The sequence below is a fragment of the Aptenodytes patagonicus genome, chromosome 11 (genome assembly GCF_965638725.1).
Source record: "Aptenodytes patagonicus chromosome 11, bAptPat1.pri.cur, whole genome shotgun sequence".
NCBI classification, from domain to species: Eukaryota; Metazoa; Chordata; class Aves; order Sphenisciformes; family Spheniscidae; genus Aptenodytes; species Aptenodytes patagonicus.
The window spans coordinates 45,219-59,474 of record NC_134959.1 but is presented as its reverse complement, the minus strand read 5'-3'; the positions used below and the strand labels follow the sequence as shown (position 1 = coordinate 59,474).

Below are 14,256 nucleotides of genomic sequence, written 5' to 3'. Positions count from 1 at the left end.
TAGTGCTCATTAAGGCAAGTGTATAAATGCAGCAGCTTTCAGCCTGGCCCAGGGCCTGCAGAAGAGAGCTCTATCAGGAGCCTAGACAGTGTCACTGTCCCTATTGCAATGCCCTACGTTCGTGCGCGGTGTGAGCCACCTTGTTCCACTTTCAAAAGAAGTGCAGAGATCAGACAGGCCCCAGATGCCAGTGCTCCCCTTTCCAAAGCCCAGCTCACATAGGTGGCAAGAGCACCCTGCAAACCGCTTGCTGTACACAGGCTACTTTTCCAGAATGAGGCATCTCTAGCTAGACTGGACAATTTGCCTTTTAATGTCTTTCAGATTTTTATTTCTGAGATCAAATCAAAATTGATCCTAAGTACAGGCAGATAGATAAAATAGCTACTGTATATTTTTGAGTCGCTCGGTTACTGGCTTTGAGTCACTCTGTGTGTATTGTGCCATCTTTCTGGCTCTTAAACACAATGTTTGCACAGCTTTATAGAACCTAGCTGGGGTTTTTTGGAGCTGATTTTCTGCTCTGATTATGCAAAGAGATAACAGGTGCTATGCTCCATTTCAGGTGAATGCTGGGTAATTAAGATTGCTGGAGGCACAACGATCATCATGGTTTGATCAGAGACTCATGCATCTATATGTAGGTTTGGCACAGCAGTCCTGTCTGCACCGCAAGGCAGATTTAACTGTGAATATGTGCATTTTCAGAGTGCCCATGTGACCTGACCTGTAACAGACAAGGTTTGTCCCTTGCATTTCAGGAAACCTGCTGCAGTGTTATAAATACGCTGTGGGAATCGATAAACAGTCACAAAATTCATGAGAGCCAAGGAGGCTTCATGGCTGTTTGCTCATCTAAATGAGAGATTAACAATAAATTGATAGGAAAAAAAAGAAAAAGGAAAAAGCACATATTTGGTTATTAAAAGCTGATTCAACTGGAAATGCAGAGACCAGCCAGAGATTAGGCTACACGCATATTTGTGGATACCAGCCCTGAACTGGTTGGGGTTGTACCAGTGTCAGAAAGGAGCAGACAGAAATTGCTGAAAATAAAAGCAAAATGTGAGGAGGTAACTAGTAAAGTGATTTGTTATTGACCCTTGTGGATTTTTGTGCAGCATACCAGTTGAGTGTCTGTCCCTGGAGCAGTGCACCCTGAATGGGGATGCAGGGCTGTTGTGGTTTAACCTCAGCCAGCAACTAAGCACCACACAGCCGCTTGCTCACTCCCCCCCAGTGGGATGGGGGAGAGAATCGGAAGGGTAAAAGTGAGAAAACTCGTGGGTTGAGATAAAGACAGTTTAATACGTAAAGCAAAAGCTGCGCACGCAAGCAAAGCAAAACAAGGAATTCATTCACTACTTCCCATGGGCAGGCAGGTGTTCAGCCATCTCCAGGAAAGCAGGGCTCCATCACGTGTAATGGTTACTTGGGAAGACAAACACCATCACTCCGAACATCCCTCCCTCCCTTCTTCTTCCCCCAGCTTTATATGCTGATCATGTCATATGGTATGGAATATCCCTTTGGCCAGTTTGGGTCAGCTGTCCTGGCTGTGCCCCCTCCCAGCTTCTTGTGCACGCCCAGCCTTCTCAGTCGGTAGAGCACGGGAAGCTGAAAAGTCCTTGACTAGTGTAAGCACTACCTAGCAACAACTAAAACACCTGTGTGTTATCAACATTGTTCTCATCCTAAATCCAAAACACAGCACTGTACCAGCTACTAGGAAGGAAATTAACTCTATCCCTGCTGAAACCAGGACAAGGGCACATGGGCAAAACTCTGCTGGTGCATGTCCTACCTGCAGCCTGACAGAGACACAGGTTTGTCAGTGCAGTGATGCTTTAGCCTGTGCTCCACTCAAGCAGCCATTTGTCAGTCCTGCTTTGTAACTGTGGCTGGTCCTGGAAGAGGGAACTGCTTGGTCTTGCTGGCATGCCCTCTGCTCACAGAAACGGGACTCTGGGCAGTCCTGGTACCAGAGCAAGGCAGTACCAAAAAAAACATTGAAGCCATCACCAGTTTCTTCTTCCACTGGGAAGAGACAAATATCAACTGCTCAAGCTACACAAGGAAGAGGGAGCTAAGAGATATGCAGCAAGATACCTGTGGGAGAGAGCTGCTGAGACAGAGGAGCAAACTGCAGGGGGGGGAGGCTAGTCAGGGCTAGTGGGGTACAGAGGTCCTGACAGTCAAGACAGCCAGCTGCCTGGCTGGCAGAAATGCGTCCTGCAGGGTATGGCCACCTCTTTCACCGCACCATACAAGGGGTGGCTTGGCCATATTTGTAGAACATGAAGTGCTGAGCGGTGTGCTCATGCTTCAGCCCTGGGAGGCTCTGTGTACCACAAGGTGGTGGGGGGCTGCAGACTGCATGTGAGAGCATCCAGAGTAGGACTGGAGTCATGCAGAGAGAGGAGAAAGGCATGGTAATAGCAGGAGAAACCCACTGACCCTGTTGTACACCACTGTCCTCCCCCCACTTCTGGCCAGGTTCTCAGCCTTATGTAACTGGATCTACCTATGTCTCCAGAGCCACATTTTTTTTCCCCTCTTGGCAGCAGGCTTCCACCATGCCCTCCCCTGAACCCCGCTGCTGTGTGCAGTATTACAGGTAGAGCTCTGGTTGCGTCAGCTTCGGGGTTGTTGCTAGGCAGAACATGCAGCATCGTCCTTGAGGCTTCCCAATGCCACATTTAACCCTGGCAGGGCTGCAGCATGGCAAGAGATGGGGCCAGCTGGGGAAAGTGAGAAAATAACCCATAGGTGCTTCGAGAGGGCCTGCATGAACTTCTGAAGGTCGCTCATGTCAGGCTTCAGTAAAAAGAAGAGAGAAAATAGTCTGGAACTGTGCAGCTTTCAGCAGAAGAGAGTCCAAGCAACCTCAATACCAGATGTTTCTTTGTGAAGTGTTTTTGAAAGGTGCTAGTCCTTGTTCAAAGCACCCGGGGAGTGGCTGCTGTGGGAGGCCGGCTGGACACGTTGGCTGCACCCCACCACCTCCCAACCTGCCTCCAGCCCCTAGTCCCTGGCCCCCATTGTGGCCTCAGCAGTGCCCGTTGCAGCACTGTGGTCAACAGCAGGTCACAACTCCGCAGCAGCACCACCCCAGCCCAAACACTGAGGGAAGGGGCCGCTGCTTGACCTGGGGAGGTGCAGCCTTATTGCTGGTGGTGTAGTGAGCATGGGTTGAGCACAAGTGGTCCTTCGTCCCCCTATGCAGGAGCAGATGTAAACAGGCAAAAATCACCATGACCGCTGGCCTCTGCAATGAAGGCGTCAGCAGTCTGCAAGAAGATTAGCAGGACCCCTCTTGTCCCTGAGCAACTCTTTGATCTGCGCCCATTTGCTGCCAAGGCAGTAAGGGAAGACTTGGCGCAGCCCTTGGAAGACAGGGAGGGTGCAGATGCCTCTCTTATTTATCCCAGGCCTGTAGGAGTCAAGGGACAGGAAGGCATAGATTTCACATCACTTAGCATAAAAGGGCCTTCTGGGAATGGTGTCATCTGTCCTTTGTTTGCAGTACCATCAGAGAGGGAAGAATTGCATCATTTCTGTTAGCTGCCAAAATTATGAGTTTGCTTGGGTCTTGCAGCAACCAAAAAAAAAAAGAAAAAAGAAAAAAGAAAAAAACCCAAACCCATGGCAACCTGAGCTTCCTTTAACCCTTCGGGTCCTGGTGCCTCCAAGGCACCGGCTAGGAAAGTGCCTGCCTCCCTTCAGCCTATGGAGGAAGATGTCTCCTGATTATAATGATACCACAAACTGTCCTTTCTCAGCTGGTTCTTTGGGAGCCCAGAGCCTTTGAGGTCAAGACAGATTGATGCTTTCCGCAGGCTTTGGGGTCCATCAATCCACTCTTGGTGCATTACAAGGTACTAGGGCTGGAATACCTGGACTCTGTGCAGATTTTCCCCCCCACAGTCTTTGAGGACTGAGGGAAGTGTTGCAAAAGCATGGCAGTCCAGAGCCTCCAGGAATCCAAGCAGTGTCCCGGTGTAGTCTGCCCCCAGAAAGAGTTAATGTGCAGGCATGTTCCAGGTGTTTGAAATGAACACAGTTGCAATGGGGAGGAGAGGGCGTTTTTGGGTGGGGAGAGCAGCCCTCTCTGTGAGCCAATGGCTAAACGATTCAGTCCCAACGCCCAGTTTTGGGGCTTATTTCATGGGCAAGAATTTGCAGGAATTTCTTCTCAAGGGGATTTGTTCTGGATGAAAAGTAGGGACTGGACCCCCAAGCTTGTTGGTGTCTCCCTCTCTGTGCTGTAGAAGGTAAAGTACTATGCTCTGGTACCTTGCTTCTTTCAGGGGGAGAAGTGGGGAGATCTTCCCTGGATGCCTACATTGAAGGCAATCATTGTGCCTGTGTCTGCAGCTCCCCTTTGCATGAGAACCATGTTGCAGGGTGGTGTGAAGGCTCTGCTGGGATAGACTGTGCACTTGGGACTCAGCCCTGCTGTTGAACTGAGATATATGGCTCATTCCCTGCTCAGTTTTTATGCAGCCCTGCTGCTTGTTTCTTCAGCTGCCTTTCTTTTCATAGAAAGGAGACCCGGAAGGTATTAGCAGCAGAGAAGCTGAAGTCTTGCTTCATGACCCTGTTAGATCAGCCTGAGTTGCTATAAACAGGCTAATGAGGCACTGCTGACAGAGTAACTGCAGCAGCATGGGGCATCTCTAGGTGCAAACTTCACTAAAGCAGTGAGAAAGCTGTTCAGATGGTAAATCCTGCCTGAACCAGGCAATGTTACAACCCTTCCAGCTCAGTCTCTGCAGCAAGGAAGGGGTAACTGCGTTGTGAATATCTGTGAGCGCATGGGGCTGAATAACTACCATCAGGAAAGGGCCACTGTTCACTGAATTGCCTTTCAGTCGAGCCAAGAAATAGGGCAGTACAGAGAGTATAAGAAGTTTATGGCAGGATTATAAAATAGCGTGCCAGTATCGGCAAGAGTGGGCTTGGTGGTTCAAGAGGTCTCTGCGTGCCCCGTTCCTAACCTTTTGCAGGTGGAAAGCCCTGAGTCAGCAGCGGTTCATAAGTAAGGCTTTTGCTGGCTGGGTCTGGCTTGTGCTCTGGGTATACATGCTGGGGTGTGTAAGTCACTTTTGTGTGCATTTTGGGGCCTAGAAGGCAGCTGTTCCTCTGCTGTGCCTTGCTGGTTACCCAGCCTTGGGCAGGACTACAGGCCCTTTGCTTGGGGCAGTGCCACCTCCCTGATTTCCCTCTTGGCTGTACCGGTCTTGCTCCATTTTCTAAGCACTGGTCTAGGGGCTCTGGGCTGAGCTGTTGCTCCCTGTTGCTCTGCTGACAGAGGCAAGTGTCTGTAACCTATACCCCGCCACTGCCCAGTGCATCCTGATAACATTGGACCAGAACTACCTTTTTTTGGCATCTGAGACTTGATTCAAACAGTGCTGTGTTTCTGTCTGTAGACTGGAGGGACATTCTGGATGTGAACACACACAGTGGGCTGATCCTTGTGTTTGCAGCTTGAGGTGTCCAAGTTGATAGCTGGGGGGTGAAGGGGGGTGACCTGGCCCTTCTGTCAGTGGAACATTGAATCTGCAGTCAAGCAGTGACTACAACATGCTGCTAACTCTTGGCTGCTGGCTTTAGCAGGGCCTGCTCCTCCTTAGCACAGCAAGTCCATGCTAGGCAGTGGTGCAGCTAGCACAGTCAGGTGCCTTTATCTTTCCCACTGCATTGTGCTCTCACTTATGTGTGGGGTTTCACTCCATCCTGGCTCTGAATATAGCCCTACTTGTTGCTGCTGACTGAGTTGTCCATAGGCAGTAGGTAAGGTCTACAGCTTTCAGAAGTTTTACTTTTGGAGAGTCATGGGCTGTGTCCCCAAACGGGCAGATCCCTTGTTTGGCATGTGTTAACTAAGCCCAGGAAATCCACTTCACACCGACAGCTCTCAGGATGGACTCGTACCTGATCCAAGTGAACGGCCATGGAGATCATGCCCCTATGCTGGATGTTCATCTCAAGACCAATGGGAACAGCAAATCGTTGGGGAAGGTGAAGGACCGGAAGCCGAGATGGGCTGTCAGGGCTTCTGAAATGTCAAAGAAGACTTTCAATCCTGTCCGAGCCATCGTGGACAGCATGAAGGTGGAGCCCAACCCAAAGAAAGCTATGATCTCCTTGTCCTTAGGTGAGCATAGTGCTGCAGCTGAAGCCTCCGGGCAGTGGGGTTGACTGTGTGGCTGGCAGATTGCAGGGCTCTGAAGCACAAAGCTTGTGCGAACACCCAGGGATAGGCCAGACAACCACACAGCTCTATGCCTGTCACAGATCAGTGAGAACTTTACTATTTTTCAATCTTCGAAAAGGAGATCCGACGGTCTTTGGAAACCTTCCCACAAATGATGAGGTCACACGGGCTGTGAAGGAGGTTTTGGACTCAGGACGTTACAATGGTTATGCTCCATCTGTTGGTAAGTTGACAAAGCTCTTCCTGTGAGAATAGGATGAAGGCATGTGCCAGCTCCTACCCCACAGCAGGTATATGGAGCCCACAGAGATCTTTCCAGTAGCACCCTGCAGCTGCCCTCACCGATAGTCCCATGAGCACACAAGCATGTGTATCCCCCAGATACACCTGAGTGCCCTTCCCTGCATGATCTGTTTGAGGCCCAGAGCCCCCTGCAGAAGCTGTGTTTGCTCCCCCAGCCATTAGAGCAGGCAGGGTTTCAGGCACCCAGAAGGGCTCAGGACTGTGTCTCCCTGCTGTGGGTTGCAGCCAAGTTCCTTTCTCATCTGCCTTGACCAGGACTCCCCTTGGGCTCCCTGACTTCACAGGCAACGTGAGCCTTGTTTGCAGTTAGTGCAAAAAGCATGCACAGAGCATAGATCATGCCTGCCTCACAGGACGCTCCGTGTGGTGACAGGGAGGGCTGCCCCTGTGCCATCACTAAACAGTGAAAGCCATGTAATAGCACTTGACCTCCTGCTGGGTCAGAGCAGCTCCCTGGCTACCCTCCACCCTGCTCCTGTCAGTTCTGTGTCCAGGACATGCTGGGACCAGAGCCTGCCTCCCTGCCCAGGGTCTGTCCCTGCTCTTGGCCTGCCTGGCCCAGCCTCAGGGCTGCACGGTGCTTGGCCTGAGGCAGGACAGTCTCTGCCACCTTGGGACAGTGTCACTAACAAATGGGCTTCCCCCGGCTGGGCGGCAGCTGTGAGCCTTGTACTGGCAAGAAGAAGGAAACGGTCTGTAAAAACCTCCCTTCCATGTTTGGCTCCTCTTTCTCCAGGCTACCAGTCCTGCCGGGAAGCAGTGGCCACATACTACAACTGCCCAGAGGCACCACTGGAGGCCCAGGTACTGGTGCCCCGCTGAGGCACTCCCACGGTAGTGCAGGCAGGGTGCTGCTGCCCATGCCTAGACCACGCAGCATGGGGGTCCTGCCCCAGCTCTCTCCCTCCCCTGCCCAGCTGTGGGACTGAAGGCTAGCCCATGGCCTTGTCCCACAGCCGCCTCCTGCTGCTCTCATCCCCTGCCCTGAGCCCTTCTCCTCCACCCTCCTCAGGAGGAGGTGGAGCTCTCCAGCTGTTAGGGGTTTCCTGCTTTCAGTCAGGCTCTGGACTTGTCTTTCTGGCTGAGAAGCTCTCACCTAGCAGAGCCTGGGGATTATGCCACTCCCACATGGCTGGGGTACTTCAGAGTGGCTGTGCTTTCCACTGACTCCTGTGTGCTTTTTGCAGGACGTGATCTTAACAAGTGGCTGCAGCCAGGCCATAGAGCTTGCCTTGGCAGTGCTGGCCAACCCAGGCCAGAACATCCTGGTGCCACGGCCTGGCTTCTCCCTCTACAAGACTCTGGCATTGTCTATGGGGATTGAGGTCAAACTCTACAACCTCTTGGTAAGTGGTGGCAGGCCTGGAAGGGGCAGCCCTGACATTTCTGCCTCTCAGAAATACGCTGGCTCTGCCTGGGAAGTGCGTCAAGATGACCTGAGCAATGCTAGGCACCCTGTCACACCTCACCCTGTGTGGCAAGTCCAGTTCCTCAGCTGTTACTTCCCCTTCTCTTCACTTCACTAGCCAGAGAAGGCCTGGGAAATTGATTTGAAGCACTTGGAGTCTCTGGTGGATGAGAAGACAGCTTGCCTCATTGTGAACAATCCATCGAACCCCTGTGGCTCTGTGTTCAGCAAGAGCCACCTCCAGAAGATCCTGGCAGGTGAGCCTGCCTGTGTGTATCTGGGGCATGCTTGCAGTCTAGTGTCTGCCCACATTGCCCATGTCTCGATCACTGCAGCACCATGGCCCAGGGCTTTGCTTCTCTCCTGATGACTGACTCCAGCTCAGGAAGCAGGGCTTGGTCAGTGTGAAGGTGTTGCCTTATCTGGGCAAGAACATGCAAAGCATGTGTCTAACTCTTCCTCAAATGCTCTGTGTAGCTTGGACTGCTCATTTCTCCACTCTGGCTCCATAGAGTGAGAGTGTTCACAGGGAGCTCTACATTTCCTGAGCCCTGGCCTGTCAGTGGGAGGGCTGTGCTGCCTGCCCCCACAGGTGAGAGCAGAACTAGGCTCAGCCAGGGCAGGGATCTCCAATGCTTGGGCTCTCCGAATGAACAGTCTATAGGAGGAAGATAGGGCCCCTTTGTTCTGGGACAGAGCTTCCCTCAGAGCCCTGCCAGACCCTGCAGCAAAGGGCAAGTCTGCTCCCATGGAGGATGCAGGGTGGCTAGGCTGAATGCCCTCTCTCCCACAGTGGCATCAAGACAGTGCGTGCCCATCCTTGCTGATGAGATCTATGGAGACATGGTGAGTGTTAGTTGCAGTCCTTTGCACTCCCATGCTGCCTGTCCCTTCTGATGCACTTGCCCTTTGGCCATGGCAGCAAGGTCTCCAGAGGTGAGCGACAGCTCCACTCCCCTATACTGTGCCTGGGTCCATGTCTGGAGCTCCCAGTCCTCTGGCGTGCAGTCCTGGGGGTACCTCTCATGTCCAGCTCCTTTCTTCTTCCCAAATGGCTCACCTTCATGTGAGTGCACTCACTATGTTCATACCTTGAAGCTGGGAGCTTTCACCATCAATTTCCCATCACTTCCCTGCCTCCCTTCTTGTTGTGCCTCATGCACACCCCCATAGTTCTCACAGTAAGAGGCAGGGAGAGCTCTAACACAGCCTCCTGTCACAGGTGTTTGCTGACTGCAAATATGAACCCATTGCAACTCTCAGCACCAACGTGCCAATCTTGTCCTGTGGTGGCTTGGCAAAACGGTGGCTCGTCCCTGGCTGGCGGATGGGCTGGATCCTAATTCATGACAGGAGAGACATCTTTGGTAATGAGGTGAGAACTGCTGAGTGTTGCTGTCACGGCAACAGACCTGCAGTGTCTTCAGAGTGTGGATCACCAGGGCTTTAACTGATACTGAACAGAGCAACTGCTCTTTTGCTCTCACATGGGTGTCACCCAATTGCTTACATGCTTTTCTGCACCTCTAGGCTTTTTATGTCCCTTCCTTACTCCATCTGCTCCCATACATGGCTGCCTACCTGCATCTACGCTGTAACACGCTCCTTGTCTCTGCTGCTCCTTCATATATGCCTTGTCCTTTTTGTGTGCTTCTAATTCCTTCTTTGCTCAAATAGCTCCAGTGTGCACTGAAGGTATTGCATGGCTTACCCAGCATGTGGAGTCCATGTGTGGTCTCTATGTGCTCTTACATGGTTGCTCTTAAAAGTAAGTACAAAGCACCTTGCAGTGCTGCCAGTGCTTTATCTGGCTATTTGTTCAGCTGTGTTACAAGAACAACCATCTACTGCAGTGACCTTTCCACCTAGAGGGCTTTCTGCAGAGGAAGAGGGAGAAGAGAGGACCACCTGAGTGAGCAGAAGAGCTAATGTTGGTTGTCCCTACCTGGATTTGAAAGTGTGGATTGTGGGCCCAAACCTAAGGATGCGCAAAGTGGTATTTGGAACAGCTCTGGCTTTATTTGTGTTAGCTATATTCCATCCTGGTTTGAGTCAGATTGGGAAGCTCCAAAGGTTGTCCCTGTTGGCACTACAGTCTGCAACTGAGGAACAGATAATGACACTGTAAATAGTCTGCAAATACCTGGCATATAGTCAAGCAAATGTTCTTTAGTACTCTGTACAATCACTGAAGAGAAGGGTGTGAACAGCTGTAGAAATACAGAGAGTAGGCCTTGGAACTGTCCCTTTCCTTCAGGGAAGCACGGTCTGAGCTGCAAATATCACCATGTTTTTTCAGATCAGGGATGGCCTTCTAAGACTGAGTCAAAGGATCCTAGGACCCTGTACAATTGTCCAAGGAGCACTGGAACGTATCTTGCAACGAACACCTCCTGAGTTCTACCACAACACCCTCAGCATCCTCAAGGTAAACAGGCTGTAACAGGTCAGCACAGTTTGTTCATGGATTGTTTGGAGGGAGTCATCTCTCTCCAGCTCATCATCCCTCCCCACCCTGCTTCAAGGTGCAGTTCTGTCTGTGACTAGGAGAGCCCAACAAATCCAGTTCCAGCAGGAGACATGGTAACTGGGGCAGAAATACTGGCTGTGATAAGTTTCAGGCAGCCCAGCCCTGCAGCTGGAGCTGGTGACCCAGGGGATGGGACTTTTGGCACTGACTTGCTGAGCTCAGCTCAGTCACACCTGCTGTACTCAAGGCCATGATCACCCATGCTGTTTGCATTCCTTGTCCCTTTATTTGCAGTGGGCAAACCTGTTCATAGTCCTGGTTCAGAGCTTGGCTTCCATCTGCTGCGCTGCTTCCTGGAATTTCTCCTGTTTTGAAATTTCTGCTTTCTGCTTTTCAGTCCAATGCTGACCTTTGTTATGCTGCCTTATCAGCTATCCCTGGCCTCCAGCCTGTCCGGCCCGCCGGAGCCATGTATCTCATGGTAAGCGAGGAGAGTGACGTGCCATTTCCAGATCATCAACACTCACACTAGGTCTCATTGCCAGTGCTTGTCAATGGTTTCAGATTGGTGCTTGGCACCAGGTCTCTGTTACCATGCATTTTCACATTGCCCTGTGCGGTAGATGCATCCCTTAGTCACTTCAGAAGGCCAGAATATGTTGTTCACTTCTCACATAGCAAAGGCTGGTACATTTCAGCCACTTGCTCCTGCACAGAACTCAATGACTTGTACTTTGCAAGACAGTGTTGTTTTACCTGGATTTGAAGCCTGCTGGCAATGGGAAGCCCCTACACCATAAGTCAGATTATCATACCTCCTGTTGAAGATGTAGCCTTCTTCCTACTAACATGTCTGCTTTCTGCCTATGCTGTTGCATCTTTTTCTGCCTTCTTCCATACCTGTTTTTTTTTAACTTTTTATGATGTGGTGAAGTCTCCTTTTTCATCGCAACAAGCTCAATTGAGACATTTAAGTCTCTTAAGTTTAACACATTTTTAATCTTTTTTTTTTGACTCATCATGTCTCCAGTTTTTCATCAGCTTTTAAAAATGTGGACCCAGAGCTGGAGAATACTGCAATATCAGTCTCACTCATGTTCTATAGATAAGTCTTTATCAGTTGACCCTGTTTCCAATCTTTCCCAGAGCTACACAGGTCATTCTGCTTATGCTCTTTGCGTAGAGGCACAGCTCTCAAATTCTTTCACACCTATTGTATTTCTGCAGTATCTGAACATTTATTTCAAATTAAATCATCTGGTAAAATTTTTCTTCCACTGGCTCTTTCAGAACTTCTGCATGCAAATTATCTTTCACCTGGTTTGTTTAAGAATATTTTCATGAGATGTTTAAAATAATCTTTGGTTATAAACAAATGGCCAGGATATCATTGTCCTTATGTGATAAAGGGACAGCCTCTTTCTTTCCAGATACAGAACAGAAATATTTATTGAACATTTCAGCATTTCCATGTCATTTTACCAATTATATATTCCTGCAAGGATTTTTTTGTATTCGTGATATTCTACACCTTGCTATCTTTTTTTTAAACCAAAACATTAGTTTTTCTTTTTCTTACCATATGGATTTCTTGCATGACAGAATTATCAATGCATATTGACTAGAGTTCTCTCCCAAGCTCTTTTTCAAGATCTTATTTATTCCTTTTCACTTCTAATTGGTTACTGTATCTTTGCCTTTTTTTTTTTACTAAAGTTGTCCATAACTGAAATTCCAGCTTTAGGTAGTTAATGAATACTTCTTAAAGAAGCCCAAATTTTCATTTATATGTTTCTGTTTGTGTCTTACATTCCAGTCAGCCCAAATCATGAGCAAAAATTGAGGGCAGACAGCTGCACTTGACTGGGAAGTTGTTGGGCCATGTGGGTAAGCAGGGACACTGCAGATAGTTTTGGTGCCCTTGGTTGCCATGTTACATCCCTCTGCTGCAGGTTGAGATTGAGATGGAGCATTTCCCTGAGTTTGAAAATGATGTGGAGTTCACTGAGCGACTTATCTCGGAGCAGTCTGTGTTCTGCTTGCCAGCCACGGTGAGCCTAACACTGAGAGCCCCAGGGAGCTGTGGGGCCAAAGCATGGGGAGAGAAGCAACTGGTTTGCAGCCCTGAGCTCTGGGTACAGGTTGGGAGTTGTGTGTGCAGTGTCCATGGTCTGTAATGGTGTGTATGTGCTGGCTGTGAGCTCCAAGTGCAGTGTGTAGGGATGGGGACTGGCAGTCTCTGGCTCACTAACAGCCCTCAGTCAGGCTGCCAGGATCTTCCCAGCTCCAGGCTTGCTCTGTATTTCTCAAGTTGGCAGAGCTGTATCCCTGAACCCTATGTACGCCCACACCTCCTTGCTGAAGCCGCTCCCTTAGAGGCCCAGGACTGCTACCACCTATGTTCCTTTCTTTGCCCTGTTTCCAGTCCCCCGCCCCTGTAGGCACAGGGATGGATTACAGGCTGAGAACATCTGTGCCCTGTGCCCACCTCCTTCCAGCTCCACTTCCAGCATTGAATACGGATGGGCCCTTGGATACTCTCCAGCCCTCTCCTTCCCTAGTTCCTTCCAGCCCATTCCCTGGGTCCTGCGTAGTCCATACAGAGTCCTTTGGCCTGTCACCCTCACAGCATCATGTCTACACAGATGGAGATGGGAGATTTGCTTGGAGCAGAAAAAACAGTCTAAGGGAGCAAAAGCCTATCCCTGCTGTCCTCCAGTCTGTCCTGCACTGACCATTTTCACTTGCTGACACAGCGCGTGGCCCCAAGGCAGGGCTCTGAAACTACGGCACTATCCCAGGTAATCTGCCAGCTTCATCCTTTCTCATTTCAGTGCTTTGAGTACCCAAACTTCTTCCGCGTGGTGATCACCGTGCCTGAGGAGATGATCTTGGAGGCCTGCAGTCGCATTCAGGAGTTCTGTGAGATGCACTACCAGGGTGCTGAGGGGGCCCAGGATCTGGAGTGTGACAAGTAGCCACAGCTGGCCTCCTGCCTCTGCCAGGCTAGACCTTGTGTGAGGCAGCAGCCAGGCAGGCAGGGCTGCTTCCAGCCAGCCCCTCATAGCCCTGCCTGCAAGCAGCCGCTGTCCTGCTGCTTCACTTTTGTGCTCCACAGACCCCTCAGCACCATGAGAAGAAGCAGCTGCTTCTCTGTCCTCCACTGCAGCCTGCACACCCTCTGGCATCCAGTGCTTGTGGTCTCCATATACTCTTCATTTGTACCCTGTGTTGGTCTGTGCTGCCTGTGAACCAGCTGCAGGCAGGGGCACATGGCTGCTCCTGTGCCAGGCCCCATGGCCCAGGCCCCAAGTGGCCAGTAGCTCCTGTGCTGGCTGCACTTCCCCTTGGGGACAGAAGGCCATTGTCTCGGAGGACAAGAGAAAAGTACCCACCTCTCACTTACCTGTGTTACCTTAGGAGGCCAGAGCTCTTTATACCGAGCCCTTTGTGACACAAAGGGAGTAAGTTATTGTGACTTTTTTTATTAATAAACATTCTGACATGCCAGTCTCTGCACTGTGCTCCTGTTGCGCCAGGTCTGGCTTGGCCACTGTGTGTGTTACCCTTGCTTGGCCCATGGCACTGCAGTACCCCAAGCCTGCCTCTGCCTTGCAGCTGGCTGTCCAGGGCCTGCCCTGTCACCAGCAGGGGCATGGTGAGAGTGCCTCAGACCCTCAAAGGCACCCACTAGGCCCTGAGGGCAGGATGGGCCCTGCAAGCCTGGCACAGACCGGAGCCGGCCACTCCTGGCCCGCTGATGCCAGAGGCTCGCTGTGGCAGCCTGACCCCTCTCCACAGAACAGCCCTGTCTGCACCTGCCCATTGGCCCTCACAACCCTTCCTCCCCAC

At 50.9% G+C, this 14,256-nt stretch overlaps 1 protein-coding gene across 2 annotated transcripts; it reads left to right on the top strand.

The window, feature by feature from the left end:
- The first annotated feature begins 4,195 nt into the window (after positions 1 to 4,195).
- Positions 4,196 to 13,914, top strand: TAT (tyrosine aminotransferase). Of its 2 annotated transcripts, XM_076348839.1 has the most exons (12): positions 4,197 to 4,274; positions 5,921 to 6,163; positions 6,342 to 6,446; positions 7,263 to 7,330; positions 7,714 to 7,872; positions 8,053 to 8,191; positions 8,728 to 8,780; positions 9,157 to 9,309; positions 10,234 to 10,362; positions 10,802 to 10,885; positions 12,357 to 12,455; positions 13,239 to 13,914. In XM_076348839.1, the coding sequence occupies exons 2-12, from the start codon at positions 5,929 to 5,931 to the stop codon at positions 13,380 to 13,382; spliced, it is 1,368 nt and encodes a 455-aa protein (XP_076204954.1). In that variant the 5' UTR covers positions 4,197 to 4,274; positions 5,921 to 5,928; the 3' UTR covers positions 13,383 to 13,914. The 2 variants fall into 2 exon arrangements, with proteins under 2 accessions (XP_076204955.1, XP_076204954.1); XM_076348840.1 differs by lacking the exon at positions 10,802 to 10,885 and having other exon boundaries at positions 4,196 to 4,274.
- The last annotated feature ends 342 nt before the right edge of the window (positions 13,915 to 14,256 follow it).

What these genes read in the sequence shown, in the direction of transcription:
- TAT (XM_076348839.1), top strand. Translation starts at nt 5,929, where the DNA reads ATGGACTCGTACCTGATCCAAGTGAACGGCCATGGAGATCATGCCCCT. An exon ending in AGGCACCACTGGAGGCCCAG is followed by an intron (nt 7,331 to 7,713) that starts GTACTGGTGCCC and finishes TGCTTTTTGCAG; the next exon opens with GACGTGATCTTAACAAGTGG. An exon ending in CCTCCAGAAGATCCTGGCAG is followed by an intron (nt 8,192 to 8,727) that starts GTGAGCCTGCCT and finishes TCTCTCCCACAG; the next exon opens with TGGCATCAAGACAGTGCGTG.